The sequence below is a fragment of the Geotrypetes seraphini genome, chromosome 1 (assembly GCF_902459505.1).
Source record: "Geotrypetes seraphini chromosome 1, aGeoSer1.1, whole genome shotgun sequence".
In the NCBI taxonomy this organism is placed as follows: domain Eukaryota; kingdom Metazoa; phylum Chordata; class Amphibia; order Gymnophiona; family Dermophiidae; genus Geotrypetes; species Geotrypetes seraphini.
Window position 1 is genome coordinate 461,053,717 of NC_047084.1, and position 17,394 is coordinate 461,071,110.

The window sequence follows — 17,394 nt, forward strand, 5'->3', positions numbered from 1 at the left end:
TCAGATTTCTACAAACAATAGCAAATTATTCCTCATAATGACTGGTGTTGCAATTCAACAAATTATGTATAATTGGAAAAACTGGAGTAGATTAAATTATAATTTTTGGTGGAATTTCTTATGTCATACATATAAAATGGAGAGATTTCTGGCAATACAGCGGGGTAGTTTCAAGAAATTTCAAGATGTTTGGGAGCCATTAACAAAGTATTGTACTGATTAGATGAAATTTTCTTTTCCCTTAAATTTACAAGTTCAATTGTGAGGGAAGGGGGAGAATTTTATAGTTATGTATTGTATAAGTATTGATTATTTGATAGGTAAGGGGGGAAGGGTGGGAGTTAAGTATTTATCACTGTTACCATTGATGATTATTAAGAGATATAGATATTGTTAATTTGTTTGGACATTTTATCACACTTATTGTAAGTTTGAAAATGAATAAAGAATTAAAAAAAAAAAAGATTCAGAGGAGCAGCAGCCTTCAGTGGCTCGAATGGGGCTTCCACAGGGCCCTGTAGAATGATGGTAAGATTCCACGAAGGGAAAGGATGATGCAAGGGAGGCCACAAATGAAGCGCCCCGCTCAGAAACCTGGTCACATCCAGATAAGCAGGAAGCAAACTAGAACCCCTGCATGCACTGAAGAATGAAAAGCCTGCAATCTGAACTGTAAAGCAGGCCATCGCTAAACCCTTATCTAATCCTGCCTGAAAAAAATCCAGGACCACCGAAATGGGAGCCCACTTAGGCTCCATCCAGTCCTTAGCACACAACTGTTTGGAAGCCTTCCAGGCTGAGGCATAAGATGCCATAATTTAGGGTTTCTTGGACTTCCAGAGCGTCAAGAGGACTTCCTCTGAATAACTGCACCTCATTAAGGCTGAGCGCTCAAGAGCCATGCTGTAAGACCAAAACGCTGTGGGTCCATGCGACCCTGACCAAGAAGGTTGCAAGGAAGAGGGAGTTTGAGCTTCCTGTCCCACTGAAGATGGACGAGATCTGCAAACCTTGGATGATGAGCAATTAAAATTCGGAGCAGTACGGAGCAATTAGAATCATGATGACCCAACAAACCAGAGACCACAAAGGGAACACATAAAGGAGCTTGTGAGCTGGCCAGGGCTGAATCAAGGTGTTCAGCCCTAAGCTTATGTGCTCTATTCTTCAACTGAAGAAGGGCCTGACCTTCGAGTTCTCTGCTGAAGCCATCAAGTCTACCTGGGGCTGACCCAAGTGATGAGAGGGTCCAGGACTTATTGACTGAGGAAGTCTGTCTGTACTAGTGCTGCCCGATTCACTGATTCATTTCAGTGAATCGATTTGAATTGATTCATTGTCCAAGAAAATCGGATTCAATGTCCAAGAAAATTGGATTCACCGATTCAGTGAATGCCCTACCCTGGCGAGACCTAACATACCTATGAGGCCTACTAAAACATCAGCAGCGGAGGTGCTCTAAACAGGATGCTTCGTGGTCTTTCCTTGCCGAGTCACTGACAACGTTATCAGTGTTGCGGCAGAGGGAAGCCCTAACGGGGCAGGTCGTGAAGCAGCCTGTTCAGAGCACTGCCGCTGCTTTAAGAGTCCTTGGAGGTATGTCAGATTTCAAGGTGAGAGGATTAGTGGGGTGCTGTTGCACAGAGAGATGGGATGGAAAGCTGCTGCACAGGAGGATGGATGGGAGAAGAGGTAAGCTGCTACTTAGGAGGATGGGAGGGAAGGAAAGATGCTGCACATGGGGGGGAGAAAGGAGAGAGGATGAATTGTTGGGGTGGAGGAGAGGAAAGGAGAGATGAAACAGAGGTAGAAAGGGGTGATAGGGAGAAATCCTTCATATGGTGGAGGGAAGTGAGACATGCATGAAGAAGAGAGCGACGGAGAAATGTTGGACAAAGGGTTGAGGGCAGGGAGAAATGGTGCATGGGGGAGAGAGAAATGATAATGGAGGGGAGGAGAGATGCTGCATGGGCGGGAATAGAGAGGTTTGACCCAGGGCACAAGGCAGGAGGAGAAAGAGAGCGAGAGAGATGGTAGACAGTGGGAAAGAAACAAATGTTGGATATGACAGTGGAAGGCAGAAAAAAATAATTTTATTTTCTATTTTGTGATTACAAATTGTCAGATTTGAAATGTGTATCCTGCCAGAGCTGGTGTTAGGCAGCGAGCATGAGCTAGGACCTAACAGAGAGTGGAAAAGTATTTTTTAATGTATTTATACCATAGCACCATCATGGGGTTGGAGAAGGCAATGGGAGGTGGGGGTGGGTGGAAAGACTACAAAATAAACCTGCCAGGATGTTTAAAAAAAAAAAAAAAATTCCCGATTAGACAGGAAAAGTTAATTCAATAGGTTGAATCGAATCAAAAATTTTTTTCCCTAAATCAGGCAGAACTAGTCTGTACATTATCGACTCTGGACATGTGCGTTACCGAGAGAGACAGAAAATGTAGCTCTGCCCAGCCAAACAGCATGCAAGCCTCCTGGCCCAAAGGAGCGCTTCTTGTGCCCACTTGACGAATTTCATACGCCTCCACCATGGCATTATCTGAGAACACTCACACTCACCGACGTGACCGCCAGCTGCGTCCAATGAGCTGGGTCCGAAGAATACACTTTCCAGAGGAGCCGGAAAAAAAATCCGGTGAAAATTCATACTTTATCCACTGTAGGGCCCTGCTGAGGCGCTCACACTGTGCCAAGAGAGTCCCCAGACTCGGAATGTAGGCGTTTGGTGCAAACTCCAGAATGGCTTCTGGGCTAGACTTTTTCCGAAATCACAAAACCAGGCCAGCTCCCCAACCCTGGAGGACTTGAAGGAGGTGAAGTCTGAAGCTCCACCCTCTCCCCCAGCATACTGCGCCATGCGGTACACAGTCGCTGATCTGGTGCCAAACTGGCAAAATCAATGCACACATTTGACAGATTAGGGGATGGGGAGTCCATCCCAAATGATTTTTATTCAAATGGAGGGGTTTTAAGGCAGAAATAAAAAGAATGAAAAAAATCCAATATGGCTGCTACCAGCGAATTTGTGACAAAAATAAAGAACTTCAAAAAATAAAAATAGCGATTTGGGGAAGTGGGAGACCTGAACCCTACCTTTATAAACTCAGAAAAATGCATTTTACAGAGTCCCACAGACCACCTCCATAGGAAATAATGGAGGTGTACTTACAGTCCATGAAGTGCTTTATTGCCAGCACTGTTAGACTGCAGCTGAATGGAGGAAAATTATTTTCTGCCTCCGAATCTACATCAAATGACCAAACTGGAAGATCTTTGGACTGCCAGTTGAACGGACACTGAATGTAACCTCCACCCTCATGGAAACTCTCCATGCGACCAAGGGTGGGAAACGCAGCCCACATCCTGAAACCTGGAGGGAAATTTTACTTATGATGCAAACAGACTGCATTTAAACTCCTGACTGGGTCAGAGGGCAAGTGAACTCCCAGGGGAATGGACCCAGAGTCTGAGAAAGGTGGCATAAGCAGGCTGGCTCCACAGATCCACCAAAGCTTCTCTGTGAAGCAACAGGCTGGCTACTCAGAACTGCATCCTTTCTTCCGGCAGAGGACACACACAGCACTTAAGCCACTAAAAAAAAGAACTTTAAGTGAAAAAATAAGAAAAGATGCAGAGCATATCCAAAAGACTTCTGCACGGATTTCTTGCAGAAAATGAAAACTGCAGGGGGCTCTAACTCTTTCTCTAAGGTGGAAGGAGCATGTGCTCAAAAAAGGGAACTCGCGGATTGTGAGAAAGGACTGAACACCTAGTGTACTGAATCTGGAAGGGATGTAAACAGAAAGAAAAGCTCATCATAAAATGCATTGAGTTAGTCCAATAAAAAAGATTTCCTTTATTTCTATATATTACCTAGATAATTATTGAAACAGTTTTAAATTGTCTGGGAGAAGGAATTCTTCAAAGTCCAACAATTGTTTTAGCAAAGATTTAAAATAAAGAGATTAGGTCTTACCTTGCTAATATCTTTTCTAGTAGATAGGTATGTCATTCTTGACAATAGGGTATTCTCCCCATGCACATGAGCCATGCAGAAGGAATCCACTCTAGGTTTTCAACTCTTCTTTCTTCTACCAAGGGCTCTGCTACCCACTTCAGTTTGTACCAAAGCAGGCGATAGCCCTATATAGAGACAAATAAGAAGAAATACAGTGCTGTTCTGCACTGAAATTATAACAAACATGTTAAACGTTGCAATGGAACAATCCAAAATTCAAAATAATCATGTCAATCAGAAACATTTATGGAGTTCAAACATTCCCCAATGTTCTATAGCCCTTGAGGGCTGATTGACATCAAAATCTCAGCTTTGACTTGAACTGTTTAATTGAGAGAGTAGGCAGGCAGAGAAATAACTGACAGGGCAGGGCTCCAGAATGACACACATATCTAATAGAAAAGATATTAGCAAGGTAAGAACCTAATCTCTTTTTCTAGAGCAATAGGTGTATCACTCTGAACAGTAGGGACATAGAAAAGCAGTCCCCAAAATCTAGGGTGGGCCTTCTGCATCTGCTCCTAAGACTGAGGACCCAAATACACTGTCATTCCATGCTACCACGTCCATTCTATAGAACTTGGAAAATGTATGCAGTGTGGACTAGGTCGCTGCCCTACAAATCCCCTCGGGTGAAATCACCCGAGCTTCTGCCCATAAAGAAGCCATGCTTCCTGTTGAATGTGCTTCCCAGGAGACCAGCCATTGCTTGCCACAGACAATATATGATGATGTGATGGCCATGTGAATCCATCTTGAAATGGTAGCCTTAGACACCAGTCTACCACGTCTAGCCTGACTGGTGAGCACAAACAGACGGTCAGACAGTTGGAACTCATTAGTAACCTCTAGATCAGGGGTGCCCAACGCGTCGATCGCGATCGACCAGTAGCTCAGGAAGGCAACGCGAGTCGATCGCGGAGCCTATCCCGGGCTCTGTGATAGACTCGTGTTGCCGTCCTGATCTACGGGCCGATCAGCCTTCCTCTCCAGTTTTCTTTCTCCCTAGGGCCTTTTAGCTGGGCGATCCGCCCAGCTGTCATCTGCCGCTGCTGAACAAAAAACCGGGTCCTGCCTTCGCGGAAACAGAAAGTAGGCAGGACCCGGCAGGAAGAAGAACAAATGCTTGTCTCCCGCATTAGCCCGTAGCGAACGCTTGCTTCAGGGCTCTCAACATGTGCGTGCCGGCTTCTCTTCTCTTCCCTCCGAAACCGGAAGTTATGTCCGGGGGGGGGGGAGGGGAGAAGGGAAGCCGGCGCGCACATGTTGAGAGCCCTGAAGCAAGCGTTCGCTACGGGCTAATGCGGGAGACAAGCATTTGTTCTTCTTCCTGCCGGGTCCTGCCTACTTTCTGTTTCCGCGAAGGCAGGACCCGGCAGCATTTCCCCTAATAGGTCGATCGCGATCTTGGGCTGATCAGCCTTCCTCTTCCCGATGGCAGAATTGACGTCAGGGAGAGGAATGCTGGTTGGCCGAAGCAGGGAGAGCTTGGGGCCTGTTATTGGTGGCGTTTGGGTCCTGGTCCCCGATGGCAATGGCAGTGGCAGTGGCTTGGGGGAGGGCAGGGAGAAAGAAAGAAAAAGGGCAGGCAGGGAGACAGAAGGAAAGAAGAGAAACAGAAAAAAAAGAAAGGGAGGCAGAGAGAAAGAAAGGGCAGGGAAGAGGAAGGAAAAGTTGGGGGGAAGAAATGAGGTCTGGAGGAGAAGAAGCATACAGGCTAAAAGAAGGGAAGAAAGATTGTATGCACAGTCAGAAGAAGAAAGTGCAACCAGAGACTCATGAAATCACCAGACAAGGTAGGGAAAATGATTTTATTTTAAATTTTGTGATCAAAATGTGTCTGAATTTATATCTGCTGTCTATATTTTACACTATGGTCCCCTTTTACTAAACCACAATAGAGGTTTTTAGCGCAGGGAGCCTAGGAGTGTCGAGAGCAGCGCTGGGCATTCAGCGCAGCTCCCTGCACTAAAAACTGCTAACGTGGTTTAGTAAAAAGGGAGGGGGTGGGTATTTGTCTACTTTTGTATGGTTGTTACTGAGGTGACAGTGCATAGAGTCATCTGCTTTGACCTCTTTGAAAACCCTGGAATAGGAATGATGATTAACATTTTCTATGCATACAGTGTGCGTTGTGTTTTTTTAAAATTTTATTGTTGGTAGATCATTGTGACTTGGTCATTTAAAAAGTAGCTCGCAAGCCCAAAAAGTGTGGGCACCCCTGCTCTAGATACTGTAAGAGGACTCTTCTCACATCCAGCTTTCTCAGAGTCTGATCTTTTTTCTTTGACCCTGTGGTCTGGAACACTGGTAATCTTATTTCTTGGTTGACATGAAATGCCGAAATGACCTTCAGCAAAAAGGATGGGAACATGCATAGGGAAACTCCTGCCTCTTGAAGAAGGACTCCCTGCTTGACAGCACCTGCAGTTCTGAGACTCTTCTCGCTGACATTAACAGCCAGGAGTTAAACGGTCTTGAAGGTAAGATACATAATGAAGCCTGACTGCAGAACCACATTAAGGTTCCACGATGGGAACAGCTGCTTTACTAGTGGTTTAAGCCTTTGCACCCATTTTAGGAACCTGGCTATATCTGGATAAGAAGCCAGGGAAGCTTTGAATTCTCAGGCTCCGAGACATGGGAGGCCCGTCACTTGACTCTGAGCAATGCCACCACAAGTCCTTCATTGAGATCTGCTTGGCTCTACCTTTTCTGCTGTGCACCAGTTCTGAAAAGTCTTCCATGCATTAGCGTAAGCAGAAACCGTTGCAAGCTTCTGGCTCCGAGGAGAGTAGCAATGTTCTTTGCGTTTTAATGCCATGTGCTCAAAAGCCATGCCACAAGACAAAAGCTATCCAAATCTTCTATGACCACTGCCCCTGAGAAAGAAGATCGGGCTGAATCTGCAGTCTGAGACATTTATTCCTCTGAAGATGCGTACCATGGCCAATCTGGAGCCACAAGAACTACTCTCCCTGGGTGATTTGCTATTCTGTGGAGAATATGTCCTATCATGGGCCATGGAAGAAATACTAAAAAGAGCTTGTTCTTTGGCCAAGATTGGATTAGGGAGTCCAGACCTGCACTTCTGGGTTTAGATCTTTGATTAAAGAAATGGTGCACCTTCTTGTTCCATTAGATCAAAGGCTGGGTGGCCCCAGCGAAGAACGATGGATTGGAACACTGCTGCAGACAATGTCCATTCTCCCAGGTCTAAGATCGGCCTGGATATTGTCCATTCCTGCTACATGCATCGTGGAAATTGCTAGCAGGTGTATCTCTGCCTACCTGAAAAATAAATGGGCATTCCAGACTCAGCTGCACATTAGCATTGTCTGAGAAAACTTAGATGGCCTGTCCTTCCAGAATCTTCTCCAGCTTCTGTAATGCCAACCAAATGACCTGAAGCTTCAGTCTGTTGATGGGACCATTTCCCCTGGACTGGGTGACTATTGCAGTTGCCTTCCTAGCCAAACAAGCTGGCATCCATTGCGAGAATTGCCAACAAAGCTATTCTGAGGGGCATGCCCCACAATAACAACTATGCATGAAGCCACCAACTCATACTGCTGTGGAAATCCAGAGTCCACTGGAGTGTCATTTGAAGGGCGTCCAGTTGTGGGGACCATCAAGACAGCAGTGCACTCTGGAGAGGACGTAGGTGAGCCTTTGCCAAAGGAACCACATCTATAGTGTTTGCCATGGAGACTAGAACTTGGAAGTAGTGCCATGCTGACAGAGCTGGCTTGGCTATCATGTCCAAAATGAGTGCAAAACTTCTGTCTGCATACCTTTAGGAGATAGAAATGGCCTTCCGTCATGTTGAATAGAACTACCAGGTAGTCCAGCGATTGGGACAGAACCAGTAGGCTCTTTTGAAAATTTGCAATCCAGTCCAGGCTCTGAAAGACCTAGACCACTTGAGTCACTGCCTGTTCTCCTTCCGAGTACGTCGGAGCTCTGATCAACCAGCCATCCATGGATGCACTTGCAATCCTGCCCTGCAGAGATGTGCTGCTACCACCACCATCACCTTGGTGAACATATGGGGTACTGTTGCCAGACCAAAAGGGTGCGCCAACAACTGATAATGTCTGGAATCTTAGGATCCTCCTGTGTTCCTGAAACATGGGAATGTGCAGGTAGGCTTCCGTCAAGTCTAGGGAAGCTAGAAGTTTCCCCGGTGCTGCAGCTGCAATGACTGACCTCACTGTCTCCATGCAAAAGAATGGAACCTTCAGGGCCTCACTGGTGTGTGTGAGATCTAGGATGGGTCTCCAATCTTCTGAGCCTTTCTTGGGCACTATGAAGTATATGGAGTGTCTGCTCAAGCCCAATTCTTCTGGTGGCACTGGTTCTATGGCCTGAATTTCTACAAGTCTCCTTACTGTTGCTAAGACTCTGCATGCCTTTACTGGACATCCCACTGGGTGTCCACAAACCAGTATGTTAAGGGATGGGCAAATTCAAACTTTTGCCCTCCTCGAATGATCTTCAGCACCCAGCGGGTCTAATGAGATCTGCACCCAGACATCTGCATACCCCGAAAGCCTTCTATCTTCAGAGGGAAGGCTTCGGCCCTGGCGTCATTGTGCTTACTTGGAGGTTGAAGCAGGATGAGAACTGGAGGCCTGGCTTTGCCTAGATCCTGTGAATCTCTGTTGTGATCTCCGATAGGAACTCTGAGCTGAAGCTCCTCCTGAGTACTGTCGAAAGCACCTGGAATCACAAACATTAGTCTGCACAGAACCTCCAGAGGCACTCGGTCTGCTGTCAGGAAGAGATTTAGGCTGGTGATATGCAACTTTGGCCATCAGATCGTCCAGACCTTTTTTGAACATCTGTCCTTTAAAAGGGAGTCTGCTGAGAGAGTAGCCTTGGAGGTGGAATTTCCCACCCACTGCTTGATCCTGATCATTCTGCAAGCTGAACTGTAATAAGCCAAGACTTTGCTCATGACTCCGATATTGTAGAGCACATTGGCCATATAATCCACCCCTGCTAGCATAAGCTGGGGCAAAGGCTTGCCCTCTGCCAGGGTAAGCCCACGCATCTTGGTATGACAAGTGCATGCCACAAATGAGGCTGCTGAAGCTCCTTTGATTCCTAAAGCCAAAGCTTCAAACTGCCTTTTTAGTACCACACCCACTCTGTGATCCTTATTCTCCTTCACTTGGAAGGGACGTGTGCTTAGTTACCTCAGCTTCCAAGGAATCCACCTTAGACTGAGCAAACATCTGTTGACACTCCTGTGCCACAGGACACAGCCTAAACATTGTTTTGGCTACCTTTAAAGAGCCATCAGGAGAATCCCAGTGCTCCGGGACTAAAACACTCATATCAGGATGCCAGGGAAAAGATGTGGACTGCGCTCTCACTCAGATGAGAATAGACCACTGAGTGGTAAGAGCCTGCTGGGAGTCTAACTGTAACTCTCACAGGGAGTCAGTAATGATTGCTAATAATGCCAAAGACTTGAAAAGCCGACGTACAGTGGGATTCTCCCCTTGGTTGAGAGCTCCCACTGCATCCTACATACTCACTCCTGTATACGACCCTATATCTTCCAGCAGGGAAGACTTGCTCTGTGAGAGCAAAGGCATACAGACTGATCCCTCGCCTTCCGAATACTTGGCAGAAAGGTCTGGAGGATCCTAGTCAGCTTCTAGTAATGCCGCCGATGTGCTCTGGGAGCCCAAACCACTCTGCAGAACCCTTAGCTTGCTGCCAAACTTCATATGAGTATCTCGGCTATCCAAATAAACTCTCCACATCAAATTAATGAATTCAGGAGAAAAGGTTTTACTAGGCAGCAGTGAGTCTCATCTAGGTAATTCCACTGTACGTCACTTGGGCTCCGTAGCTTCCATGCTCTTGCGCTTAGGTATGCCACTGCTCTGGGGCTCTGGAAGGGATTCTCTCTCAGCAGATAGGCCCACCAATGGTTTCTTATCCCCCCTTCATATGCTGCACAGCACGTGGTGCAAGGGCACTCAAGTGACCATCCAGCGCAAATCTGGCATGAATTAGGGGTAGGTGAAAGAGCCCAAGGATTCCATTCCTGCTAGTTTTGAGGCAAAATGAGGTGATTCAAAGGTTCTGGAGAACTTTGAAAAAAAACCCTAGAAAATCCAAGATGGCCACTGTGGCAGCATTGTAATGCAAAAAAAGGCTCAAAAACAACTTAAAAGTAAAACATCCAGAAAACAGGATTTTAGAGGTGGGGATCCTATAGGAAGTGGCAGACACCTTTAAAAACGGGATGTTCAGACCCCTCCTGATTTTGCCCATAGGCACATGCTCTGTAGGTGTTGCAGCCTTCCTCAGCCCTAAGCAGCAGCTGGATCTGGTAGAAGAATCCCTGACTCAATCAGCTAGTACTGAAACGCTGGGCTGCCAGTTAGACTGAGGTTGGACTGATCCTCAAACTCCCCCCCCCTTCCCCGAGGAACAGCGCATGCAAAAGGGGGAAGTCAAAATTGCAGCTGGTACCCTGAAGAGCCCTGCTAAGCCCCCTGTGGATACCTGTGATCAAGCCCCTGTGATTCAGTAGATAAGCTAAGCTACTAAGGATACGGATCCTGAGTTCCACTAAGTTTTCTGCAAGCTGGCCATACAGGACCCCAAGGGATTAACTAGCCAGATGAGATCCAAGTCTTTTTCTTTTCCATGAAGGCAGAATTCTCCCCTGCACTGGGGAACTGTGATGCACCAATAGCCGCAAAAAATACCAATGATAATAAAATATACAGAGCACATCAGAAAGCCACCTTCCGGCTCACGTGAATAAGGAAAAACTGAAGGAGGCAGCAGAGTCTTCGATAGAAGGAGGAGGAGCTGAAAGCCTGAAGTAGATCCTTCTGCATGGCTCACGAGCATGGGGAGAATACTCTATATTCAAGAATGAAATACCTATTGCACCAGAAATGGATATGTAAAACTAGTAGTTCAAAATTCTGTTAAGAAGCATAGATGACTGGAATATGCACTTGCCAAAAAGAGTCTAATGTTCTGGCTTCTCTGCTTGGAGGAACAGAAGTGGTAGATCATGAGCTGCGCGAATGCTTAAAGGCAGATCACAACTAGTAAAGTGTTGTAGTTGAATTCTGTCAAATCCTTGACATTTTTAAATTCTGTACATTTATTTTTCTAGGAGCTACTTGAACTGATAGGGGAGTCTCCCAGTTCATAAACAAATTATCTTTCACAACTTTGTGTAAGGGTACTTTAATGCATTCATTTGGTGGTGTTTCAAAATTAAGGAGTTTGAAAAGTTCAGAGCAAGATTCCTCCTCTGTTTCCATTTTGATGGGCAAAGCCTGCCCTATCTGTCTTAAAAAGCCAATAAAAGACATACTTTCTGGTGGAAATGAGCTTTGCTGAGGAAAGGCGAAGGATCAGAAAGTATGCCATAAGATTCTTCTGCTGAATATTCTGGCAACTCCTCACCTGAGTGGATGGAAATATGAGTCAGACTCCTCAAAGTACTCCCTACTAGATGAATAAGGGAGAGTGTGTCTGAGAAGAGTGCCGACTGTGCATCAAAGATAAGGTGGAGGTCAATGTTCTGAGGCAGGAAAAAAACTCCTCCATTGATGACCATGTATGTGTGGTGGGTCTGTGTAGACTCAGTTGCTCGACATTGAGCAGGTGTCCATGATCTCGTCCTCGATTGACATGCCAATGTATCCTCAGGCTGGCCTGAGGCAGGCATAGAAACCTTTAATGCCTGTGATGACTCTGCAAGCAGCCCCAAAACCTCTTTGAACATAGCCTGGATCTCCTCCTGGAAGAGTCAGTGCCAGTACCTAAAGACATTGGAATGGAAGCAGTTTGGTATACTGGCTGGTGAGGCATAGTAGACATCATCTGGGTGGAAGGAGAATGGTCATCGGGGTGTCAACGTTCATTATGTGCTGATGAAGTTGATTCTTGGGAGGACGCAGTGGTATGCCTAGAAGGGGAAGAGTGTCTGTGCTTCTTAGCTTTCTTATGTGCTATACTAGAAGTATCAATGAAGACTATGCACTGGAAGGCGCTGTCAGATGCTCTCGATGCGGTGTTGATGCCTGAGTTGTAAGAGGCCGAGTGTCAGGTTTTGAGTCCCCTGTCATGCTTGATGTCAATGTGGTACCAAAATGTTTTTCAAATTGAAGTTTTCAGGCTTTGAGTAACCTTTTTGCACATGGATACAGAGAACACAGTTAATGTCCCAATGATCAAGACTCAGACAATGGGACACACTGGATGCAGATCAGAGCCTGAAATGGTCTTATTACATCACAAGCATTTTTTTAAAACCTCTCAGTATTGTCTTTGACATGGAGGGAAAAACGGCGGATACAAAATCAAAGGGCTCAATGGTCCAGGGAGCTCAAGTAAAAAATATCCCCAAAACAATCGGTGCTCCCAGAAAGAAAAAAAGACCCATGGTGGCTTGAAGACTAAAAATGAAAAAGTTGACAAAATTACCCAAAACCAGTACAAATATAGAAACACAGAACACCCTCCAAAGAATAATGACCAAAAGTACTAAAAAGAAAGACGAGAAGACACAAAAACAAGAGAGAATTTGATATGCTGGAGAGAACACAGAAGTCACAACTTCTCAGCTCTAGGGAAAATGAAGAACTGTGGACCCACAAGCAGATGTTGGGTGGGAAGGTTCCGACACGCATGGTAAGGGCACTGTCTTAAAACATTTAAAGTGAAAATGCGCCTGGTATTGTCCGTACCAGGTTCCGTGGATATCACCCACATGTGAGAATATAGTGCCTGCTTGACCTTGGAGGACCAAACGATTTGTCTAGTTATCTTCAGTAGTTAAATTTTTCACCCTGGTGTCAAGTTAACAGAAAATTTGTCCACATAATTTTGTCTAATGTGATGTTTGGTTAAAAGATAACTGATTAAAACTCAAAAATTAAACACTGCTTCGATTACAGGAGGAGCAATGGGAGGCAAATTGCCCCTCCCCCATATGAGGCTAACACTAAATTCAGCCTGGAGCTATAGAATTCTCCATTAGTTCCAGTGATGCAAGACCATTTACAGGAAAGCTTCTTTGCTACTGGAATTGTTTTTGAGACTCCTGAAGCAAGGCCTGGGAGGCCCAGTTTGACGCCAATGTCTCCTGAGGGCAGCAATGGTATCCAGGTAACTGATGGTATCATAACAGCAGGCATTCTGGAAGGAATCTCTCACCTACAGAAAGGAATGTCAGATCCTTGAACCAATTTGAGTAAGTTGATGTAGTTGGATAAGTTTGTCACTATTACAATTTGTGGGATGCTCTGGTGAAACTTGAGATATCCAAGTCAGAGCTTTTGGCTTTATCCTTTCAGATACAACATTCTGATTTACAGGTTAATGCTCTTGAACAGGATGAATTAACAGAAGGAGAGTTTAAGAAGCTCTACTTCTACATAAGATGAGAGCTTGAACATCTTGAGATGTAAACGTTACATATTATAAATTCTCATAAAGTTCCATCTGTAGCTCCATTAACAATCTTATCCTCGTGTTTCTAGAATCTATTTGCCTCCATTTGTTAAAATGGCATTGGTCAATTACTAGCACCCGCAACAGACATTTATTTTGATACACTGAATCTCACTCAGAACTGGGAAGATGGCACTAAGGAAGGTTTACTCTGTTTATACTGATTGTTAGTTTGTCTTGGATTTAGATTGGATCTTTAAAGGTTTTTTTTTGGTCATCGAATTGTTTTGATTATTGAATTTCAAGTATCCAGAGCCACTCAAAAAAGGCATCAGCAATTTCAGTTTTTAAGATTAAAACTACAAGTGCTCCAACATGGCTTTTTTTGGCTAAATTTTCCACATAAAAAGGTAATTAAATTAAATTCTATTAAGTATATTTTTTAATGATCATTGGCATTTGATTCCATTTCTGAATTCTAGAATTGTAGGTACATTAGTTCCCCTGGGGATTTTCTATCTATACCTATTCCATGAATATAGCTAATCTGGAAACCGAATTCCTTTTCAGTCATTTATACATTGTTAAAAAAATTACCTTCAATAGTACCTTGCACCCTCACACTATTGTGGACTGGTTAGTGGAACACTTGATATAATATGATTCCTCTATTTTTTTTTCCCTTTTCTATATTTATTGCTTAAGATTTGTTTCTATAATAAGACTTTCTTGGATTGTTGATTGTAAAATTGCACAAATTAAAAAAACAGAACCCAAAACCTGTAAACACTGACAGCTTGAATGTAAATTTTGGCCACCATTAAGGGGCCCTTTTACTAAGCTGCAGTAAGTACCTGAGTGCTTGCTTACCACAGCAAAAAAAAGTGTTTACTATGGGATGCACTCAGGCATCTTGCAGTACTTTTTATATGTGCACGCGTTTCCCACTGGGGAGGGGGGTGGAGAGTGCTGTGATCTGTGCTAATCGATTAGTGCAGCTCCATCGCTGTGTGCTAACCGATTAGTCCATGGTTAGCAAGTAAGCACTTACTGCCTATAAAAATAGGTAAGTGCTTATGTGCTAATGGGAAAACTAGGGCATGGCCATTAATGCTGTAAAAAGAAAAAAATCAGCCATTTTACCCACATGGTAAAACTTGACTTGGCATGCAGGAATGACATAAGTAAGCATGAGCTAAGGCCATTTATTTTTTTACTGCAGCTTAGTAATGGTTAATAGGCCAATGTGAATGAACTCCTATAGCTGGAATTTTAAAAAGATAAGTGAATAGTTTTTGGAAGCCAATTCAGATTTATTTATGTGAGGGATGAACTTTGCAATTTATTATAGCCTATTAATGAGAGAAAGGAGGAGGATTTTTTTTTGAATTAGTGATTAAGGGCTCCTTTTACAAAGCTGCGCTAGCGGGGTTAACGCACGTGACTTTTCATCATGCGCTAACCCCCGCGCTGGCCAAAATCTACCACCTGCTCAAGAGGAGGCGGTAGTGGCTAGCGCGTGCTATTACGCGTGTTAAACCGCTAACGCACCTTCGTAAAAGGAGCCCCAAATATATAGATGACTATTTCTGCTTAAAAGGTCCCTCTTTAGAATTGCATTTTCATTCTGAAATCATTGTCCTCCTTTAAATATAGTTTAAAAATTGTTTTAAATTCAATGATAGTGCTTGTAAGTTAAGATAGGAGGAAATATGTTTTCACTCAATGAATAGTTAAGCTCTGGAAATATTGCCAGAGGATGTGGTGGTAACAGGAGTTAGCATATCAGAATTAAAAAAAAAGTTTGGGCAAGTTCCTGGAAGAAAAGTCCATAATTTACTGTTAACATAGAAATGGGTTCATACCTGACCACACCTATAAAAAATAAATATATATATACACACACACAGACACACACTGTATATATAGTATAAATATATACATACATATACACACACTTCATTATAGGGCTCATTTTCAAAGCACCTAGACACTAGACACACAAAGTACCATATTAGGTGACTGCTATACTCTTTCAGACAAGCAGGGACTGCCTCTGCTCCTAGGGAGTTCAAAAGAAAGTTGGAATTAATGGCAATATGCTTTAATAAGTAGTCAAGATTTGCTGTGGCTGATTCTCCTGTTGTTCATCACTAGGAAATCACATATCTTTGGCTTGCCTTTGCAACTATACCAGACACATCATAACCCATTCCAATACTTTCAACTTCTGTGGCTATAACATATTAATCACACACAGAAAAGCCCCCCTCCAGCCCCAATAATCATTTCCTAATTCTAAATACCAAAGCTGTACCACATTAAGGTATGTCAGTATTAATGCTAAGAAAAAGAGTCCTTCTTCCTCGAAGTTTGGGAAAATACTTAGGTGGGATCCTGGAAATGAGGCACAGAAATCATAAGAGTAACACTTATTGGATGTCATGCACTTAGTAGGAACAACAGAACAATATCATTTTATGAATTACTGATCACAGTATGATTGTTCTATGATCAGTCCAGCTATATGCTAGTCACCAGTCTAGCTATTTTGAGATTTGCTCTACACAAATTCCTGAAAGAAGTAATGATTACTATATATCTTATTCTCTTCTGTTGATGAGGCCCATTCCTACAAAAAACATTAAGTTCAATCAGCAGCTACCGTACTATCCATATGCTGGTTCTATATGCCAATTCATGCTTTTACGTATTTTTGGTGTTGCTGTGTCTTCTCTAGACATCTTTCTTAGGTACTCATACTGGATTCATACTTTGGGTATCTCAAAGTGCTGTCTCCTTGCCCGAGTTCACTGCTCGGCTGCACAGTAGCATTCCAATTTACCTACAACAATATTGGATGCAATGTCTTCAATTGGTTAGTTTGGTGCATACCATGAGAATAATGAACCTCATTCCTTGGATGGGATAAGCGGAATATAATCTAGAGATCTAAAATATATTGTTAGATGTAATATAGTCAGCTTATCAAGTTATGCTTGTAAATTACTCTTATTGAAGACTGTAGTACCCAATATCATAGGAAATATTTCTATATTTTCTGCCACATTTTCTGGGTCTGACTCCATTTCTTGGCATTTGAAGATTTTCTCTTATCTCCACATGATGTACAGTTTAATCATTTAGCACTGACACATCATTAACAATGTTGTTCTCATGTTTTCTCTATTACCTCTTATGTCCAGTGCTCTTGTACTGAGTTTAATAGCTGGATGAGAATATCCTAGGTGATCATCTCTTCATGATTCTCAGTACTCTTCTAATATAGCGATGTTAAAGTTTCCAATGAGTGAGAAGTGTCACTTTGTGTCTTTTTGCATAGACCTGTGGTTTCATTAGAGCTTCATAGTCAGCTATGCAATGAGTAACCATTTCCAGATTTTCCTTACAGAATCTGCATTCGTTTTTTTTAATATTTGTTATAAACTCTGGTGTCCCTAATTCATTGTCCTGAGACAAAATTATGAATTATTCATCCTTAGGTTTCAGTTCACCCCTCCTTAATCATGTGTCAGGTTTTAATTGATATATGACTCCTGGAGTAAACTCTGTATTTCATATTGTATTTAGGCACTTACAATTGTTTTTTTCTTGCTTACTGATATAAATCTTTAATTTTCTCTCTATATTTACACATTTTGTTGCTTCTGTACTTGTAGACTCTTATATTTTCCTTCAATTTATTGGAATGTTTGGCCAAGTCTGAGGTAAAAGACTGATTCAGAATGTTTACTTTCCTATTTCAACACTGTTTGTATGTTTGGGTCTCTTGATGCTGTTAAGAAGCCCAGAGGCCTTTAAAAATAGTCCTATATGTATAATTATTTTTATAAGACCCATTCTTTCTTCAGCTCCAGGAATATGCAATTCTTGGAGTATTCTTGTTCACACATCCAATTTT

The 17,394-nt window shown here is 43.3% G+C and overlaps 1 protein-coding gene across 4 annotated transcripts in view; it reads right to left on the bottom strand.

Moving 5' to 3' along the window:
- Positions 1-17,394, bottom strand: part of OTUD5 (OTU deubiquitinase 5) — a 186,104-nt gene that overhangs the window by 21,919 nt on the left and 146,791 nt on the right. The window contains exon 9 of one of the 4 annotated variants that reach the window (XM_033922908.1): positions 15,483-15,534. The exons of the other annotated variants lie outside the window; for them this stretch is intronic. Coding sequence (XP_033778799.1) covers positions 15,483-15,534 — 52 coding nt within the window. The remainder of the gene's footprint in view (positions 1-15,482; positions 15,535-17,394) is intronic. 4 annotated transcript variants of the gene reach the window in all.